The sequence below is a fragment of the Bos indicus x Bos taurus genome, chromosome 20 (assembly GCF_003369695.1).
Source record: "Bos indicus x Bos taurus breed Angus x Brahman F1 hybrid chromosome 20, Bos_hybrid_MaternalHap_v2.0, whole genome shotgun sequence".
In the NCBI taxonomy this organism is placed as follows: domain Eukaryota; kingdom Metazoa; phylum Chordata; class Mammalia; order Artiodactyla; family Bovidae; genus Bos; species Bos indicus x Bos taurus.
In genome coordinates, this window is record NC_040095.1 from 61966670 (window position 1) to 61986931 (window position 20262).

General features: G+C 42.0%; 1 protein-coding gene across 2 annotated transcripts in view; it reads left to right on the forward strand.

Annotated features, from left to right (window-relative positions):
* CTNND2 (catenin delta 2) overlaps window positions 1-20262 on the forward strand; it is a 1102711-nt gene that overhangs the window by 1041745 nt on the left and 40704 nt on the right. For both annotated transcript variants that reach the window (XM_027520452.1, XM_027520453.1), the window contains 2 exons: window positions 8012-8222; window positions 19070-19154. In XM_027520452.1, the coding sequence (XP_027376253.1) occupies window positions 8012-8222; window positions 19070-19154 (296 nt within the window). The remainder of the gene's footprint in view (window positions 1-8011; window positions 8223-19069; window positions 19155-20262) is intronic.

The following is a 20262-nucleotide window of genomic DNA, read 5'->3' on the forward strand; positions in this document are numbered from 1 at the left end:
TGAGTCTGTCAGCTTTACAGGAGTGTCTGTAACCAAGGGCCTGTTTTCCATTGTGTCAAGTGTTAATGGTACCCGTTAGAGTTCTTTGATCAGGCTCTTTTGATGTTTCTTCTAAGAGACCCAGTTACTGATCTGTGGCTCTGGCAGGGTCTTTAGGAGAGCGTGAGAGAAAATCAGAAACCACTTGCTGATGACAAGGCCAAGTTGCTCTGATTATTTTCTCATCACAACCAACAATATCAGACTCGAGACAAGTTTAGTATTATAAGAAGTTAGCCAGTCCGTGGGTCTGGTGAATATCTATCATCTCATATAGCTACAACATTGTTGTTGCTCAGTTGCTAAGTCATGTCCAGCTCTTTGCAACTCCCTGGAGTGCAGCATGCCAGGCTCGTCTGTCCTTCACTATCTCCCAGAGTTTGCTCAAATTCCTGTCCATTGAGTTAATGATGCCATCTAACCATCTCATTCTCTGCCACCCCCTTCTCGTTTTGCCTTCAATCTTTCCCAGCATCAGGGTCAGATACAACATTAATGAAATACAAGTATAATATCAGTTCAGTTCAGTTGCTCGGTTGTATCTGATTGTTTGCAACCCCATGGACTGCAGCACACCAGGCTTCCCAGTCCGTCACCAACTCCCGGAGATTACTCAAACTCATGTCCATCAAGTCAGTGATGCCATCCAACCATCTCATCCTCTGTCGTCCCCTTCTTCTCATGCCCTCAATCTTTCCCAGCATCAGGGTCTTTTCCAGTGAGTCAGATCTTCGCATCAGGTGGCCAAAGTATTGGAGTGTTTTTTCCTTGTGACGAGAACTCTTAGGAAAGAGGGTCATTTTAATGCATTTCTTTGGTTATTAGAAGACTGAACTTTTAAATTCTTCCATGAATTTCTTCTTCATGACTTTTAACTATGTTTATTTGGAGAGTCATTTTTTGATGTTGATTTGTAACACATGATATGAAAGGATAGTAAAAATTTGCTACATCCCCCCCCAAAAAAAAACCCAAAAAACAAAAAATGAAAAAGCTAGTCAGTGACTCCCATTAGAATAAGTATGTATTACAGACAGTGAGGGCACTGAAAACTCTCCAGGATCTTTTAACTTGTCCCACGAAGAGTATTAGGATTCCTACCAATGCAAAAGGGCCTTTTAAACCTAGAAATAGAATATTTCTTCTAATAACTCATTGGCCATGATCGTGCCATTCTTTAACATGAAAGGGAGCATGCCTCTAACCAAACTGAAAGGTTCATAACTGCTGAAGCATCTTTATAAGACATGTCATCCTTGAGGAGGTTGAGTTTCTCTTTTTTTCATTTGCCAGGTCTTCTTTTTTTTTTTTTTTTAACTGAAGGCTTTATAAATAGGACAGCTCTTACAATAGTAATAAGCCAAATAAAAACTTACAGAATGCCAAAAGTACCTAATTATTTCTAGCATCCCCTATCTCATAAGATGATGAAGAAAGCTCTTTGATGTTACCCAGCGGCACTCTGGGACATGCCAGAGATGGTTTAGATATAAAATACATTTTTTAAAAGTTTTATTAGTTTGACTATGGGGTGCAGATTTGGGGAAGGCAATTTCAAAGAGAGCTATCAGGAGACAAAGATATAAGTTCTTAGTGCCTAAACACAGAAAATAACTGCAGCTTGGTTCAGAACTTTCCTGTGTAAACAAGTGTGTAGACTTTTTCAATAACCCAACTATGCCATCTTGAATGCCTCACCTCTTTGGTCTGAAAAACCACATAAGCCAGATTTAAAGTAGAGATGTTTTACATTTGCTTTCTCCCTTTTCATAATAAACTGTTTATATTAGATGTCTTCAAAGTGGCAGATTTTTAGGAAACATTAAGCTCCAAACAAGAAAAGGTCCTTTCCAAGAAAGGAAGGAGAAAAAGGAGCTAGCTGTGTGCATTGCAGACATAGCTGTGACCACCCACAGAGTATTGTCCTGCTGATCCTTAGTCAGGACTAATAATTTTCCTTTCTCTTTTCGCATTAAACCTGTAGACACACAGTCACAGGGAAACCAGTGACTCGCGTTCACATCTTCAGCCCCTGAGCAATGTAAATTCAGAGCAGAGAGAAGATTCTGGGAGATAGTGGGTAGCAGGATTCTGTACCCCCACACAGACAGCAATCTCACTGGCAGAATCTGTCCAGTGTAACTATTTTGGAACTCTGGAGTCTGATGAAGGCTTGCAACCGTCAGAGGAAAGCTTGGATGGTAGATTATGGTTATTTTTGGTCATTGTCAGCTCTTAGCAGAGTAGCAGCTACCCTTTTCTTATCTCCAGCCCTCAGCAGGAAGCTGTTACATGTGTTCATGGAGCAGCTTGTATGCGGCTGGTGGGGGCTAGGGTGGGCAGCAAAGACTCTGTCCTCCAGATATTGGGGGATCTGTGTTTGGATCACTGTTACTGATCATGGAGTCATAGACACAGAGGCAGCTGTTGTTGTGCACCCCCAATTGTTGAACACCCCTCACTTTCCAGCTCAAGTGGCTTCCAGGGAGTTAAAGGGTTGGTGCCCTTCCCACCCCCTTCATTGCTGTCTTTTTCCCCTTTTGGGAGTCAGATAGTAAGACATTCCAAAGCCAATGCCTATGTGGAGGAAATTAAAAAGTCACCATGCATGCCCAGAGAAGGGTACAGGTTCAGAAAAGACCTGAGACCTAAGGTTGACACCTCAGCAAACAGACATCCTACAATTAAAAAAACAAAAGCCAGCAAACCTCAGGAAGGGGAAGAATCTGATTTTCAGGGTTGCAATGTCCAGTTTTGAACAACAACCACAAAAGCACAGTGGATACAAAGAAGTTGGGAAGTAGAGCCCATTTCAAGGGAAAAAAAATAAATGAACCAACAGAACCTTCCCTGAGAAAGACCAAATGGCAGAATTGTTAGACAAAGACTTTACAACACCGGATGATTCTAGTAGCTTAGTATTATTGTAAAACCAGTTGCAACTGCACTTTTTGTTTTTTACATGATTCAAGAAAATAATGCATTTTTAAAAATTATTAGTCTAAAAGCTAGTATTCTTGTACCTTTGGCTTAAAACTCCATGTTTTATTTTCCCTATACTTTATGAAAGTGATGCATTGAGAAAACAAAGATCATTTTATATTTTTGGACACATGTAAAGATATAGATTTGTATCTGAAAGTATAGTTTGTATATATTTGTATAGTTTTGTAACTGAAAGTGTTGGGGTGGAGCTATAAACAAGCAGGGTTTTTGTACATTATTGAAGTTAAATTAGTATAAATTTAAATTAGACTGTTATAATTTTAGGATATTATATGTAGTCCACATGGTAACCACAAAGAAACAAAATATACACCAAAGGAAATGCAAAAGGGCTTAAAACATTTCACTGCAAAAAAAAAAAACCACTGAAGAGCATAATTTGGGAAATGAGGGACCAAGAAACCTAGAAGGCATGTAGGAAAAAAATAGAAAAACAACACACGTTAAGTTCCCCCCTCCTTACAATAATTATTTTAAATACAAAAGGGTTAAACTCTCCAATTCAAAGACAGATTGGCAGAATGGAAAGCAAAAAAGCTATGATCCAACTATGTGCTGTCTACAAGAGACTCACTTTAGATCCAAAGACACATAGACTGAAAGAGAAAGGATATTTTTACACCTCCGCTCATAGTAGCATCATTCACAATAACGGAAATAAAGAAGCAAGCCCAGCGTCCACGAGTAGATGGATGGATCAACAGAACACAGCATATGCATACAATGGAATAACACCCAGACTTTTTAAAAGGAAATTCTGATATATTCTACAATACCAATGACACTGGAAAACATTATGCTGTGGAGAGTAAAGACACACGGGATGATTCCACTTATATAAGATACTTCGAGTTGTCAACTCAATGGACATGAGTTTGAAGAAACTCCGGGAGATAGTGAAGGAAGGCTAGCCTGGCGCCATGTAGTCCACGGGGTCACAAGGACACGACTTGGCAACTGAACAGCAACAAAAAGAGTTGTCAGAATCATAGAGATAGAAAGTAGAATGTTGGTTGTTAGTGGATGGAGGGATGGGGAGTTATTGTTTAAAGGTTAAGTAGAGTTTAAAAGAATTTTAGTTTTGCAAGATGAAGAGCTCTGGAGATACACGGTGGTGATGTTTGCAAAACAGTATGAATTTACTCAGAATCACTGAACTGTACATGTAAAAATGGAAAAGATTGTAAATTTTATTATGTGTATTTTACCACCATAAAAAATGGAAGAAAAATACTAATTTAGAATAACTCAGCAAAAACTCACAGGTCAGGTTTAGTGGTGCTAGAAAGAAGGATGTCAAAGAGATACTAAAACCTCATAGACAAAAGAGTTGTCATGTTCCTGATCTAGGGCTGTTCTCAGCTGACTTTTTCTTAAAACATCTTTCCTCTAATGTTGGGCTTCCGAGGTGGCGCTAGTGGTAAAGAAGCCGCCTGCCGGTGCAAGTAGATGTAAGAGACACAGGTTTGATCCCTGGTTGGGAAGATCCCTTGGAGGAGGGCAAGGCAACCCACTCCAGTATTCTTGCCTGGAGAATCGCACGGACAGAGGAACCTGGTGGGCTGCAGTCCATGGAGTTGCACAGAGATGGACACAACTGAAGCAGCTTAGCACGAGCATACCTCTAATGCTGGTATGAGAGATTTGAGTTACCATGGTCACAAAGATCAGCTGTAACAGAGGACTGTATCAAGTTGGTAATGATAACCCTGTATGCGAGACAGCAAAAGAGACACAGATGTATAGAACAGTCTTTTGGACTCTGTGGGAGAAGGCAAAGGTGGGATGATCTGAGAGAATAGCATTGAAACATGTATATTAGCATATGTGAAACAGATCACCAGTCCAGGTTCAATGCATGAGACAGGATGCTCAGGGCTGGTGCACTGGGATGACCCAGAGGGATGGAATGGGAGAGGGGTTCAGAATGGGAAACACATGTACACCCATGGCTGATTCATGTCAATGTATGGCAAAAACCACTACAATATTGTAAAGTAATTAGCCTCCAATTAAAATAAATAAATTAAAAAAAAAAACAAACAGAGGACTGTATCAGTGATCCAGAGTGATGGACAGTCAGTTTAGGAACGGATTCAGGAGCACAGGTGGTTAGACCATAAAGCCACTCACTACTCAACATTGCCGCCACCCCCAGGGAAACCAATGCTGCTGCTGCTGCTGCTAAGTCCCTTCAGTCGTGTCTGAGTCTGTGCGACCCCATAGACGGCAGCCCACTAGGCTCCGCTGTCTCTGGGATTCTCCAGGCAAGAACACTGGAGTGGGTTGCCATTTCCTTCTCCAAGGGAAACCAATGGTAGTGCGCAAATCAATCCCAGAAATAGACTTAGTCCTGAAATACAGTTAAAAACAAATAATCAAGAAATAGGCAGACTCGGCGAGAACAAAGCTCTGTTGCCCATCGTGAAGTTCTCAAGGAGTGCCCTTCTGGGGCAGCACACTTTGTCAGATCTCCTGAGTCCATCCACACACCTCAATATGCCCAACTCTAAACAGAAGCCCCCACAAAGAAACAGAGAAACTAGTTTTTACTCCTAATTTACAAACACAGGTGCCCACACACACCTGTGTGAGGAGGAAGGGACGCGAAGTTACAAGGCTGCAGTTAGTATCTCACTAATAGAAACAGCAGTTTGTGTGTTTTTTTTACATAATGGGGATACGTCCAACAGTCATCTCATATCAGTATTGCAAACGTCAGAGATGAAGTTATTTTCATGAGAGGCTAACTTTGAAGAACTGACCCAAGGATTCATTTCTGTTGAGAATTTGAGCAAGACACAATGACCTTTATGTTGGGGAGACTAGCAGTTTCTGCCACTTGAACACAGTGAGGACCTTGCTTCTCATTCAGAGCTCACAGACTGGGAAACTGTACAAGATGAAACCATACTTCCTGCCTGAAGTAATTTTTTAAATGATAATAATATAAACTAAGGCATTCCCAGGTGGCTCAGTGGTAAAGAATCTGCCTGTCAATGCAGGAGACGCAGGTTCAATCCCTGGGTTGGAAGGGTTCCCGGGAGGAGGAAATGGCAGCCCGCTCCAGTATTCTTGCCTGGAGAATCCCATGGACAGAGGGGTCTGGCGGGCTGTGGTCCATGGGGTCACAGAGAGTCAGACAGGACTGAACATGCATGCCCACTATATACACTTTAAAAAAAATGCTCTAGTCAAATCCTCTTCCTCTCCTTGGTTTTCTTTCAACCTTGGTGATGTCCAAGGTCACAGAACCAGCCTTCCATATTCATTCAGGAGTGGGAATGCCCCTGTATGCACAAGAACCGAGTTTGTCGTCTCCTCTCTCCATCACTTCCATGATAAAGGAAAAGAACCCGCCCATCTTCACACTTTTGTAAATCAAGTTTGTTTGACAGTGAATTGTGGGGGTTAATGATAAAGTCATGCTGAGCTCAACAGAATTAAACTCGCAGCCAGAGGTGAGTGCAGTTTAATGATAAACAGACAAAGCAAGATGCTCAGAGGAGTATCTCGTACCAAGGATCTTCTCCAGCCTGTTTTAAGTGCTGTCATTGGAAAATAAATATGCTGCATTTGGGGGGTTTTCAGGCAAAGAGTTCCTGTCAGACATGTCTCAGCTGTCGTCAATTGAATGAAGACACTTGCCTATTTCAGTAATTTAGACTTCAGCAATTTTTTTTTTAATGTTCAAGCTAAAATAAGCTGCCTAAACATAGGACAAGAGCTGATACTAAAATTATGAAGTCCTATGTTTTATTTATTACTGCTGGGAACTAAGATATCATTGCCTCCTCCCATGGGGTTCCATTTCCTGCCCCCAAGCTCCATGTGCTAGAGACTTAAATAGCAAAAGAAGTCATCCTTTAGAGACCTGTAAGGAGGAAGAATATTCCAAATGGGTTTTAGGAGCCACCTAAATATGTCTGACTAGGGGGTGGGAGACAAGGCAGGAGTTGAACTTTGAACACATGCCAATTCCACCCAATTTGAAAATTTAAGAAGAGCCAACTTTGCTGCAGCCACTCCTGTACTTGGTTCCAAAAGTAAATCAACAGGACAGGATTGGAACCTGCAGGTGGGATGAATTAATTGTCTTCAGGGTTATTGGTAACACCTAAATGACTTTGTAAACTAAAAGTACTCCATAAACATGTCATTATAAGTACCTCTGTCCTTGGGGGGAGCATGATTGATAATGATAAAGTGAATTAAGAAAACAAAGTTGCATGTTATCTTATTTTTTCACAGGAAGTAAAACGTATCAAATTAGTAAATGTTATATGATAGAACCATTCAGTTAAACCCCATCAGAGAGACAAGCAGTTCATCCAGTAGCCCTAGTTCAGAGGACACCTCATTTTATATATTATTTGTAAAGTTTCCCTCTCCTGCTTTGAATGTTTCTCTTTCCTTTATAGGACCAGAATGCAGATTTCATATATATATATACATTCTGGGGCTTTGGCTCTTATTTGTTAAATAATACAGTTGCCCACATAGCTCCCATCAGGGGATTTTTGAGGTTGTATCAGAGTTACCATATGTTTTCTGACTGCTCTGAGTAGCAAGCAGGAACCCACTGATAACTAACCTCTACTGAGTCCTGAGTCCAGGGTCGTCGCCGTGTATTCAATGCTTCCCACACATTTACTCGTTTAATCTTTGCAACAACCTAGTAAGGGTAGGTATACTGTAATTCTTGCTTCATGATTTGAAAAGCTGAGGCTCCGAGGCCTGAAATAACTTGTCCAGAGAGTCAGTCCTAGGTCTATCCAGCACTACAAGCCACGATTCACTGTGTTTTGTCCGTGTATGTGCCCACAGTACCTGTGTAGAGAATCATCAGTGACGAGAACAGGCAACGTTGTGTTAACGTGGCCTCTTGTCTTCTCCTTTTCACCCCAGTCCCCACCTCCTCTGTTCTGACCACATTTCAACTCCTCCTTCATCTTCTTTTCCGAAGGCAAATACGCCATGCGAGACCTGGTGCACCGGCTTCCAGGCGGGAACAACAGCAACAGTGCAGCGAGCAAGGCCATGTCGGACGACACGGTGACAGCCGTGTGCTGCACCCTTCACGAGGTCATCACCAAGAACATGGAGAACGCCAAGGCCTTACGGGACGCCGGGGGCATCGAGAAGTTGGTCGGCATCTCCAAAAGCAAAGGAGACAAGTAAGTCAGGCCGTGACCTCCTAATGCATACAACTGGTGTTGGTAGGTACAGGTCTAGGGCTTCCCAAGTGGCACCGTGGGTAAGGATCTGCTTGCGAGTGCAGGAGACACAGAAGACAGGGGTTCGGTCCCTAGGTCAGGAAGGTCCCCTGGAGAAGGAAAAGACAACCCACTCCAGTATTGTTGCCTGGGATATCCCAGGGACAGAGAAGCCTGGCAGGCTACAGCCCATGGGGTCACAAAGAGCTGGACGTGACTGAGCGTGCACGCACACACACACAGACACAGTTCCAAGTGTGCCCGACGACCCTTGGTTTTGGGTAACACTGCTGAGTGTCACTGGAAAGCATTGGTGTCTGATCATCAAGAGATAGAAGACAGCAGATGGTTTCCAGTCTTCCCACCCCACAGGAAAGCTGGTCTTACTAGGAACTTTGATTTGACAAATAACTCATGAATTGGTAACTCCTGGGATATTGCTAAGGTAGGCTTGACAATCCAGCATCCAATCTAGTGACCTGCATGTGGGCTTCCCTCATAGCTCAGTTGGTAAAGAATCTGCCTGCAAGGCAGGAGACCCCGGTTCGATTCCTGGATCAGGAAGATCCACTGGAGAAGGGATAGCTACCCACTCCAGTATTCTTGGACTTCCCTTGTGGCTCAGCTGGTAAAGAATCCGCCCTCAGTGTGGGAGACCTGTTTCAATCTCTGGGTTGGTAAGATCCCCTGGAAAAGGGAAAGGCTACCTACTCTAGTATTCAGGCCTGGAGAATTCTATGATCTGTATAGTTCTTGGGGTCACAAAGAGTCAGACAGGACTGAGCGACTTTCACTTTTCATATGCAAGAAACCAACAGATTCCTGAAGGCATTTTGTGGTGGTTGTTCCAGTGTGGCTCCAAATCCAAGTGTTGATGATGGATCCACATCCTTTGTTCTGTGCCTCTTCAGTTCTGCATAGCAAGGCATGCAGAGAGGATGGGAGAGAAAACAGCGACAGAGTCAGAAGAAACTTAGTGTTTAACTACTACCTTCCCTCACCAACTGTGTGTTTGGGACAAATTATGTCATTTAACAAGTCATCATGCTCATACTTTCCAATCTAAAGACAGCAGGAGGGACTGTCATGAAAGACTTCCTGGAAGAAGTAATAATCATGTCTTAAATACTGAGTAGGATTTTCCCAGGGATGGAAGAAGTGAGGAAGGAGGGCTTTTATGCCAGTGGATTAAAGAGAGAGGGGTTATGTCAAAGGAATGCTACCACCACAAATGGTAAGTTCCCAGTTGGATTTAAGAACCAGTGGTATTTTACTGTATGTAACTTAAACACATTTTCACCAGCCACAGGGTTGGTATATTTTACAAAAACATTCACTAATCTTAATTAAATTTCGACTTCTGGAAGTCCCTCAATGTAATCAAATAAGATTAACAGGGTAAACCTTTTGTTATCAAGGGTCTACTTCTTGACTTCATTCCCTTTACATCTAAACGCCAAATAAGTTTTCTTTTGTTATTAAAGGCTTTAAAGGATGCACTTCAAGGCTTTTGGATATTCTCTCATTTCATTTAATTCGAGATACTATCATTGTGCAATAAAAGAGAAGTTTCAGGGGTTCTGTTTAAGCGCCCTGAGACCTCCACATAGGTTCAATCAACAGTTCAGTATTAGGATTTGAACTTTTCCATATCAAATATAGAGAAAGCCCACTGGACTTGTGGAATAATTGCACAGTACAGATGGTTGACTTGAGTTGTACCCTATAATGTTATACTTGCAGTAAAATGCTCTTCTCCGTTGGCAGGAACCACGTGGTTCTCTTGTTTATTTATTTTTTAGGACTGGGCGGAGGGGAGGTCTTTCCCTGAGGCTTTCTGTGGGCTGAGCCTTCAGGGCTTACCCTGGGGCCGCCAGCAAGGTCAGGGAAAGTACCACAGGCTTTGATTTTGTTTATTTATTTATTTCTGCCTGTGCGGGTCTTTGTTGCTGGGGCTTTCCTCTAGTTGCAGCGGGCAGGGCTACTCCCTAGTTGTGGTGCCTGGGCTTCTCACTGCAGCGGCTTCTCTTGTTGTGGACTCCAGGGCCCGCAGGCTTCGGTAGTTAAAGCTCCCAGGCTCTGACTCACAGGCTCAGTATTTGTGGTACACAGGCTTAGTTGTTCCAGGGTACGTGGGATCTTCCCAAATCAGGGATCAAACCCGTGTCTCCTGTAGTGGGAGGTGGATTCTTTCCCACTGAGCCACCAAGGAAGCCTCAGTTTTCTTTTTCACATGGCTTCAGTGGTTGTTATTGTTCAGTGACTCAGTCGTGTCTGATTCTTTGTGACCCCATGGACTGCAGCATTCCAGGCTTTCCTGTCCTTCACTTAGCTTCACATAGCTTTAGCGGACCTTGGAAATCTCTAATTGAAATGCGTACCTGTTTTGGGCATTAGAAACTTATTATGTTGATGCTTTTCTTAAACAAATGCACGTGCATACACAATAAAACCACAGTCCACTCTGATATAATTGTCTATGTTCATGAGACATTCAGAAAAGAAAGTATTGTCCCTGAATCTTAGAACTGTAGAGCTTTGGGAGGTTGTTATATGAATTCCTTCCATCTGTGTGAGCATCCCTATTGGGCCTTAAAGAGAAAAAAATGCTTTTATCAGTCCTGTGGTCAAAGAAAATTATTTGATAAAACTAATTAAAAACTCATTTTGAAGAAACTATCCATGAAGTCACATATATCAACATTGCCATTCCAGAAAAGAATCCTGTTAGGTCTATTCCATCTGGATTGTTGCTAACGGGAGGTTCCTTTTACTACAAATAATCTCAAATATATGCTTTAAATTGACGGAAAATTTCTTCATGGAATAGATACTCATTTCATATCATTGTTTCCTTACCTTTCCCTCAATGTTTAGCAGTCCTGATTTATGAATTTAATAAGAAGTGTTGAATCCATTTGCGTCAAGCATTTCCCATTTAGAATTCTCCTGCTTGGTCTCATCCATTCTGTTCTGTGGTTTACCTCCTTTAGACAGTGACTAATTTGGGGGTCAAAGCAAGGTTTTTATAACTGGCCATATCCTCATCTCCCACCTGCACTTCAGTTGGATTTTCGCTTCTCGCTGCTCTTAAAATGCATCCAGAAGAATTACATTGTGTCTTAGCACTAAACTCACCATTTGTCACTCAATTCTATCATGACAGCACATCTGAGATTCCCATGGCCTTCTAGAAGTGTTTTAATGAAATAAAAACACTTTATTGAAATTTTTTGGACTTGAAGATGATTTAATAATTAGAAAAGGGAGGAATATCAGTTTGCTCTAGTTAATTCATAAAATGCTTGCAGACTTGCCCTCCTCCCAAAACTCAAACTTTTGTGATCACATGAGAAAACAAGATGAACAAACATGTATAGCTATGATTCTCCCCTTTATGTATGTATAGGTTTTATTTCTAAATATGCACAAGCTTAAATATGCCATGATTTAGATGAGTCAGACTGCAAGTGCTGATCAAGGTGTGCTTGAACTGTATAACTCATCGCATCTTGCCAATACACTGGAACAATTATTCTGGAATCCTGCAGCTGGAATGCCTGTGCTGAAAACCCGCAATGAAATTGCACCAAGATTCTCAGCCACCCCTAATTTGACAAGTCTAGCGAAGATCAAACATGGTGTAATTGTTAATGACTCTTATAGGAATCTTATACTTACCATTTTTGAAGTCTTGATAACTTGTATTATTCTTTTCACATCATTTTAAACACACAGCATGGACATTCTGTCATATCCATCTGTTTCAAAAGTACATTTGTGTTTTTTTCAGATTTTAACAGTCATGTAGGAAATAGTGTTGAATGTGTCACTGTATTTTGTCATAAGACAGAAAAGCCATTAACGGTCTCAACTGTTACTTGTCAGTAAGGAACTGTGTTTGTGGCTGAGGTTATAATCACTTGTCACATTAGAAGCACTCAGTTGTTCAAGTCCTTCAATCAACAGTTATAGGCTTTCAAGTCGCCATTGTATCAGACTGGTCTAGTGGATGAATCAAAATTAACTGAAAAGAAAGCAGTATTTCTTTGACCTTCATCAGTTTTTATAACACTGTAGTATACTGGCATGTTAATAGAGAGGTTAAAAGCTGCAATTCATTCCACATTCTCAGTGTGTATTTTGAAACTAAGCAAGAAGTAGGAAAAAATTATAGCATCAGAGGACTTTTTGCATACTAAAATTTTCAACTGTATTATCACCACCTGACTATTATGTTCCTCTAGAGTTGCTTGACTTCTGTCATAGATACATATCTAGCTAGCAGTGATAAAATCCAGCAAAACATAGCATTTAATCTTTGCTCAGCATTGATTATATAAGAACAGTATGTGAGGATCATCAGAATTGCAGAGCTTCTCCCCAGGGAGCCTACATCAACTCCCCAGCACCAGGAAGACCAGCCCCCCTCTGGGAGAGCTGCAAGGCTGTAGGAAACATGGACTCTGCTCTTAAGGGTCTCACACACACTTTCATCCCAAGACTGAGCACTGAAGCAGTAGTTTGAAAAGAGCCTGGATCAGAGCACTTACTGATCTTAGAGGGCGTCTCAGAGAGGCAGGAGGCAGCTGAGACTCCCTCTGGGAACAGAGATGCTCGCAGCAGCCACTTTGGGAAGCTAGTTCTACCGTGCAGACACTGGTGCTAGCGAGTGCCATCTTGGAGTCCTCCTTCTAGCTCATTAGCACCACGGGCTTACTTGCCCATTAGCCAGTCAGCCTGACTCCTGGTTCTCCTTAGGTTGACAAGCTAGCTGTGCCCGGACCAGTAGCGTCCATACAGGGCCTGGCAGCCAAGCAGACCACAGTGCAGTCACCTACCAGCGCACGCATAGCAGTTGCCACCCCCCCACACAAAAAGAAGGGCTCACATGGCCCACAGGGAGGCCCCCCTAGAGCACACAGCTGTGGTGACCACAGGAGAGTGCACTGCCAGGCCTCATAGGATATCTACATAAGGCTGCTCCTCCAAGATCAGGAAGTGTAACTTCAGACCTGCTTCATACATAGAAATAAAAACAGAGAGTACAGCAAAAGGAAGTGACAGAGGAATATATTCCAAATAAGGGAACAAGATAAAACCTCAGAAGAACTGAGGGAAGTAGAAATAATCTACCCAATAAAGAGTTGAAGGTCATAATCATAAAGATGCTCAGGATAATGAACACAGTAACAGGTTTAACAGAGAGTTAGAAAATATAAGGAAGAATCAAACAGAACTGAAGGGTACAGCTGTTGTTGTTCCGTTGCCCAGTTCTTTCTGGCTCTTTGTGACTCCATGGACTCCAGCACACCAGGCCTCCCTGTCCTTGACTGTCTCCCAGACTCATGTCCATTGAGTCGGTGATTCCATGCAACCATCTCATCCTCTGTCGTCCCCTTCTCCTCCCACCTTCAATCTTTCCCAGCATCAGGGCCTTTTCCAGTAAGTTGGCTCTTCACATCAGGTGGCCAAAGTATTGGAGCTTCAGCTTCAACATCAGTCCTTCCAGTGAATATTCAGGACTGATTTCCTTTAAGATTGATGGGTTGGATCTCCTTGAAGTTCAAGGGGCTCTCAAGAGTCTTCTCCAACACCACAGTTCAAAAGCATCAATTGTTCAGCTCTCAGCCTTCTTTATAGTCCAGCTCTCATATCTGTACATGACTCCTGGAAAAACTGTAACTTTGAGTATACTTGTATAACTTTGAGTATTTTTGTATAACTGAATTTTTTTAATACACTATAAATAATGAGTAGTATATTAGATGATATAGAAGAACGGAACAGCAAACTTGAAGACAGTAGTGGAAATCAACGAAGTTAAACAAATAAAATATTTTTAAGTGAGTATGGTTTAAGATACCTTTAGGACAACATCAAGCATACTAATACTGGCATTGTAGGGGTCCACAAGGAAAAGAGAAAGAAAGGGGCAGAGAATTCATTTGAAGGAATAATGTTAATAGCTGAAAACTTCTCCAACCTGGGAAAGAAAACAGACATCCAGGTCCAAGAAGTACAGTGAGTCCCAAACAAGATGAACCCAAAGAAGTCCTCACCAAGACACACTGTAATTAAGATGGCAAAAATTAGAGATAAAGACAGAATTTTAAAAGCAGCAAGAGAAAAGCAAATAAGTATGCACAGCGGAACTCCAATAAGTCTCTCAGCTGATATTGCAGACCAGAAGAGAGGGGCAAAAATAAGCAAAGGGAACCTAATTAAACTTAAAATCTTTTGCACAGCAAAGGAAACCATCAACAAAGTGAAAAGACAGCCTACTGAATGGGAAAAAAAATTCACAAATGATATAACCAACAAGGGGTTAATATCTAATATATATATAATATTATTTATATATATATATATATATATATATATATATATATCATACAACTCAATAAACAACCCAATTAAAATTAGGCAGAAGACTGAAAAGACATTTTTCTCCCCAAAAAAGACTTACAGATGACCAACAGGCACATGAAAAGATGCTCAATGTCACTGATCATCAGGGAAATGCAAGTCAAAACCACAATGAGATGTCACCTCACAGCTATCAGAATGGCTATTAAAAAGGACAAAAATAAGCAGTGTTGGCAAAGATGTGAAGAAAAGGGGACTCTTGTACACTGTTGGTGGGGATATGAATTGGTACAGCCACTATAGAAAACAGTATGGAGGGTCCTCAAAAAATTAAAAATTGAACCACCATATGGTCCAGCAATTCCAGTTCTGTATAGTTTTCTAAAGAAAAAAAACACTAATTGGAAAAAGTATATGAACTTCAGTGTTTATTGCAGCATTATTAACTACAATTTCCTTCTCCAGGGGATCTTCCCAACCCAGGGCTCAAACCCGGGTCTCCCACACTGCAGGTGGACACTTTACCATCTGAACCACCAGGGGAGCATATTTATTACAATATGTATGTATATATTGTATATATAAACATAGTAAATATATTATTTACTACAATATGTATCAAATCAGATCAGTTGCTCAGTCGTGTCCGACTCTTTGCGACCCCATGAATCGCAGCACGCCAGGCCTCCCTGTCCATCACCAACTCCCAGAGTTCACCCAGACTCACGTCCATCGAGTCCATGATGCCATCCAGCCATTTCATCCTCTGTCGTCCCCTTCTCCTCTTGCCCCCAATCCCTCCCAGCATCAGAGTCTTTTCCAATGAGTCAACTCTTCGCATGAGGTGGCCAAAGTACTGGAGTTTCAGCTTTAGCATCATTCCTTCCAAAGAAATCCCAGGGCCGATCTCCTTCAGAATGGACTGGTTGGATCTCCTTGCAGTCCAAGGGACTCTCAAGAGTCTTCTCCAACACCACAGTTCAAAAGCATCCATTCTTCGGCACTCAGTTTTCTTCACAGTCCAACTCTCACATCCATACATGACCACAGGAAAAACCATAGCCTTGACTAGACGAATCTTTGTTGGCAAAGTAATGTCTCTGCTTTTGAATATGCTATCTAGGTTGGTCATAACTTTCCTTCCAAGGAGTAAGTGTCTTTTAATTTCATGGCTGCAGTCACCATCTGCAGTGATTTTGGAGCCCCCCAAAATAAAGTCTGACACTGTTTCCAGTGTTTCCCCATCTATTTCCCATGAAGTGAGGGGACCAGATGCCATGATCTTCGTTTCCTGAATGTTGAGTTTTAAGCCAACTTTTTCACTCTCCTCTTTCACCTTCATCAAGAGGCTTTTTAGTTCCTCTTCACTTTCTGCCATAAGGGTGGTGTCATCCGCATATCTGAGGTTATTGATATTTCTCCCGGCAATCTTGATTCCAGCTTGTGTTTCTTCCAGTCCAGCGTTTCTCATGATGTACTCTGCATAGAAGTTAAATAAGCAGGGTGACAATATACAGCCTTGACGTACTCCTTTTCCTATTTGGAACCAGTCTGTTGTTCCATGTCCAGTTCTAACTGTTGCTTCCTGACCTGCATACAAATTTCTCAAGAGGCAGATCAGGTGGTCTGGTATTTCCATCTCTTTCAGAATTTTCCACAGTTTATTGTGATCCACACAGTCAAAGGCTGTGTGTGTATATATACATACACACACACACACACAAAAGAATATTACTTGGCCATAAAAAATAATAAAATATTGTCATTTTCAACATTATAGATGGACCTAGAGGGTATTATGCTAAGTGAAATAAGTTAGAGAAATACAAATACCATATGATTTCACTTGCATGTGAAATCTGAAAAACAAAACAGAAGAACAAACATAACCAAATAGGAACAGACCCAAAGATATAGAGAACAAACAGGTAGCTGCCAGAGGAGAGAGGGATGGGGCAATGAGTGAAATGGGTGAGGGAGATTAAAAGGTACAGAATTTCAGTGGTAAAATAAATGAACCATAGGGATGGAATACACAGCAGGGGGGATATAGTCAATAATATTGTAATAACTTTGTGTAGTGCCAGATGGTAAATAGAATTACCATAGTGGTTATTTTGCAATGCATATAGCTATCAGACCACCAGGAACTAACAGAGTGTTGTAGGTCAATTATAATTCAATTGTTTAAAAAAGAATAAAGTGTACCTGTATCTATATCCATGAAAAGATCTAGAATTCTCTGTCAAAAAAATTCAATATATTTAGAGCATGATACTAGCATAAATGTGAAATCATTTAGCAACTGTCCCTTTTAGGTACAGAAAATATGTATTTCACTTAAATATATAGTTCATCTCATGGAGAAAAATTTTTTTTAATTTACAAGAGTACTATATTTTTTCTTTTAAAAGTATACAATATTAACTAAGAGGTTTTCAAACACAAGGTTGAATTCCAAGTCAGCAGTAATGAGTAAGAGATAGTGTTCCAGTTTCCAGTAAGTAAATGGATGAAGAAACCTTAAACATAGTTGTTCTACATTGCACACTTGAAGACCCAGGAAAATAGCAGACATTTAATTGATCTCGTATTAAGGTCCTATCATTTCATTGCAAAATTCAGGTCCTTGCTTCCTAGGTGGCACTAGTGGTAAAGAACCTGCCTGCCAATGAAGGTAGACATAAGAGACGTGGGTTTGATCACTGGGTCAGGAAGATCCCCTGGAAGAGGGCACGGCAACCCACTTCAGTATTCTTGCCTGGAGAAGGCTGACAGTCTATAGTCCATAGGGTCACAAAGAGTTGGACACAGCTGAATTGACTTAGCACACACACATCCATTTACTCTGGCTCTCAAGTCCAACCTCAACTTGATCCCATCTCACCATCTGCTCACTTTCCATTTTAAAGACTATTTTATGTTAAAAGCAGTTTTGATCTCAATTCACATGTTCTCTTTGGGGAATCTGTGGGCCATTGCACCAGGAGTCAGCTTCAGGGGTGGACTTCACACTGGTGTCCTCATGTGTGATTACGACCTGCCCAACTCCAGGAGTCCCTGCATAAACCAAGGGTCAGCCAGCTATGATCCAAATCCCACCGTCCACCCTTTCTTGTAAATAACACTTGACTGGAACACAGCCACTTCCGTTCGTTTATGTATTATTTATGACTCCTCTCTTCCTGCAATAGCCGAGTTGAGTAGCTGCAACCAAGACCATATGGCCCACAAATCAAAGGATATTTGATAGCTGACCCTTTATAGCAAAAGTGTGCCAGCCCTTGAGATCAGACACAATGCCATGTCAGCCACTCAGGTCATGAGGCTGATTGTGGACTCCACCCATTGGAGCAAAGAATCCGCAGGTAGTTAGCAGGGCCCTCAGCACTCATCCAACTGATTTCCAAGAATCAGATTGAATTGAATCAACACAGATGTCTCAACCTAGAGTCTGATCTGAGATGCAGGTTGACACCGAACCATTATTTAGCGATAGATTCATAAGGATTTCAAAGCCATGACTCAAAAAAAAAAAAAAAATGGTAAGAACCGCTAGTCCAAAGGTTTACATGACCTTAGTTTCTCACTCTGTTCTGGAGGACAGAAAGTGAATTGTATGAAGGGCTTTGTTTATAGATTCTTTTATCCGTGCTTATTCCACCACACAAATGCAAGAGAGCCCGTGTGCCCATGAGTGCACAGGTCATCTCCATGCCAATCGCCTGTGCTTGGCTTCCTTAGCAAAAGGAAAGCAGTTCCCTGTACCCCTCAGGCAGAAGAGCAAATGCTATACAAGCTCTTACGCTTCAGCTGAGAAAATGAGTATCTTTTTCTCCTTACTCCTTGCTTGCACTCAGTCATGACCAACTCTTTTGCGACCCTTTCTACTGCCTGTCAGGCTCCTCTGTCCATGGGATTTCCCAGGCAAGAATACTGGAGTGGGTTATCATTTCCTCCCCCAGGGGATCTTCCTAACCCAAGGATCGAACCCAAGTCTCCTGTGTCTCCTTTTTGTATGCATTGTATGCGGATTCTTTACCCACTGAGCCAGCTACACAGGTTAGACAACACAGCTATTAAAACCCCTTAATCTTGCCTTTCCTGGTCAAGATTCTTTCTGTTCCATTTCCTAGTCCAGCACTGGACCTGCATTCTGACTCAGTGCACTGCTCTTGGGTTTGCATTGTGAAAATTCTTTGCCAAATTACAATACCTTCCTCCCCCTACCCCTATCCTGCCCCCTGCCGTGGGTGTCGGGGGGAGAAAGAGGTTGGACACTGGTAACCTGCATCCTTTGCACTGTCCAGACTGGAGAAAGAAAAGGGTCAGAAAAGCCATGAGGCTTTTATTCTCTTTATTCTTGCTGTTTCCTGCCAAGTCATTTGAAGCCCATCTGTCCTCCTCACCACTTGTGTGTCCTGTCTTTTCTTTATCAGACACTCTCCGAAGGTGGTCAAGGCGGCATCTCAGGTCCTCAACAGCATGTGGCAGTACCGAGATCTGAGGAGTCTCTACAAAAAGGTAAGGTTTGCTTTACCTTCTTGGCTCGGGAGCTGCACACAGACCCTGAGCCTAAAGACCATATTTGGTCATAACAAGATGTGTCACAGATACAAAGGAACCTTGTCTGAGAGTTTGAGCAAGTGAAACACAAGGGAAGCAAGAAAATCAGTAAAGAAGCAAAAAAAACGGGTCACTAAGTGTCCCCTGAATACATCCTAAGATCCATCAACTTTCTGGATTGGACAGACCTATAACCGTGGAGTCTTACCTTCAAGACAAATAAGTTTGTGTCTGAGCTTCTACATTGTATGAGAGACTAAAAAGCAATGAACTGAGGGATTTTGCACACACTCTCACACAGAAGCATCAATAAGTGCCAATAAATAACTGAAGTCATTGTGGAGAGGAGACAAAAAAAAGGTAAAAGGCAGTTCAGGAGACTGAGAAGTCTTGCAACCTAGGAATACTGAGACCTGAGTTCCGCCTCCAAGACACCGACCGGTTCACACGCAGGTGAAGGGCTGATAATCCTAATGACGGTCGTAGATCGTAGGAAGAGGCTGGGCGTTTGCTCACAAGACTCCCCGGAGGCAGGCAGAAATTTATGTCATACATTTCAAAGGGGACTTCCTCCCCAAAATAGTTTAGAAACATAACCTGAAGCAAAAAGGTCACATCTGGAAATTTTGATTATATGATTCTTTCCCACACGTTCGTAAACAAAGGATGCGCAACTTTTCTTTTTTGGTTTGGAGCAAAGAGTTCTGTTAACAGTGTCCCCCAGAAGGTACTGTTTTGTTGTTACCACACAGCATATGTGAGTTGTTTCAATGATCAGAGCTCTCAGGTTAGATTTGAGTTAACAAATGGAGCAGAGAACATCACTGATAGGCACGGAGAACAGAGTAGACATTGGTCTCCATAGGGATTCGGAAAGCGTGAACAGGGCTTCATCATCAACTTCCCAGAGCACCTCCTCGCCTCCCCTGGCAGCCTGCATGGATTCATGGGGAGCCAAGAATCACTGCCACCTTGGTCCCCAGCATCCCAGTCTTGGGATGGGAGGTGGGGCCACAGCAAGAGGCTCAGAGGGGTAAGAGAGGGTGAGATCCATCTTGCCAGAGGG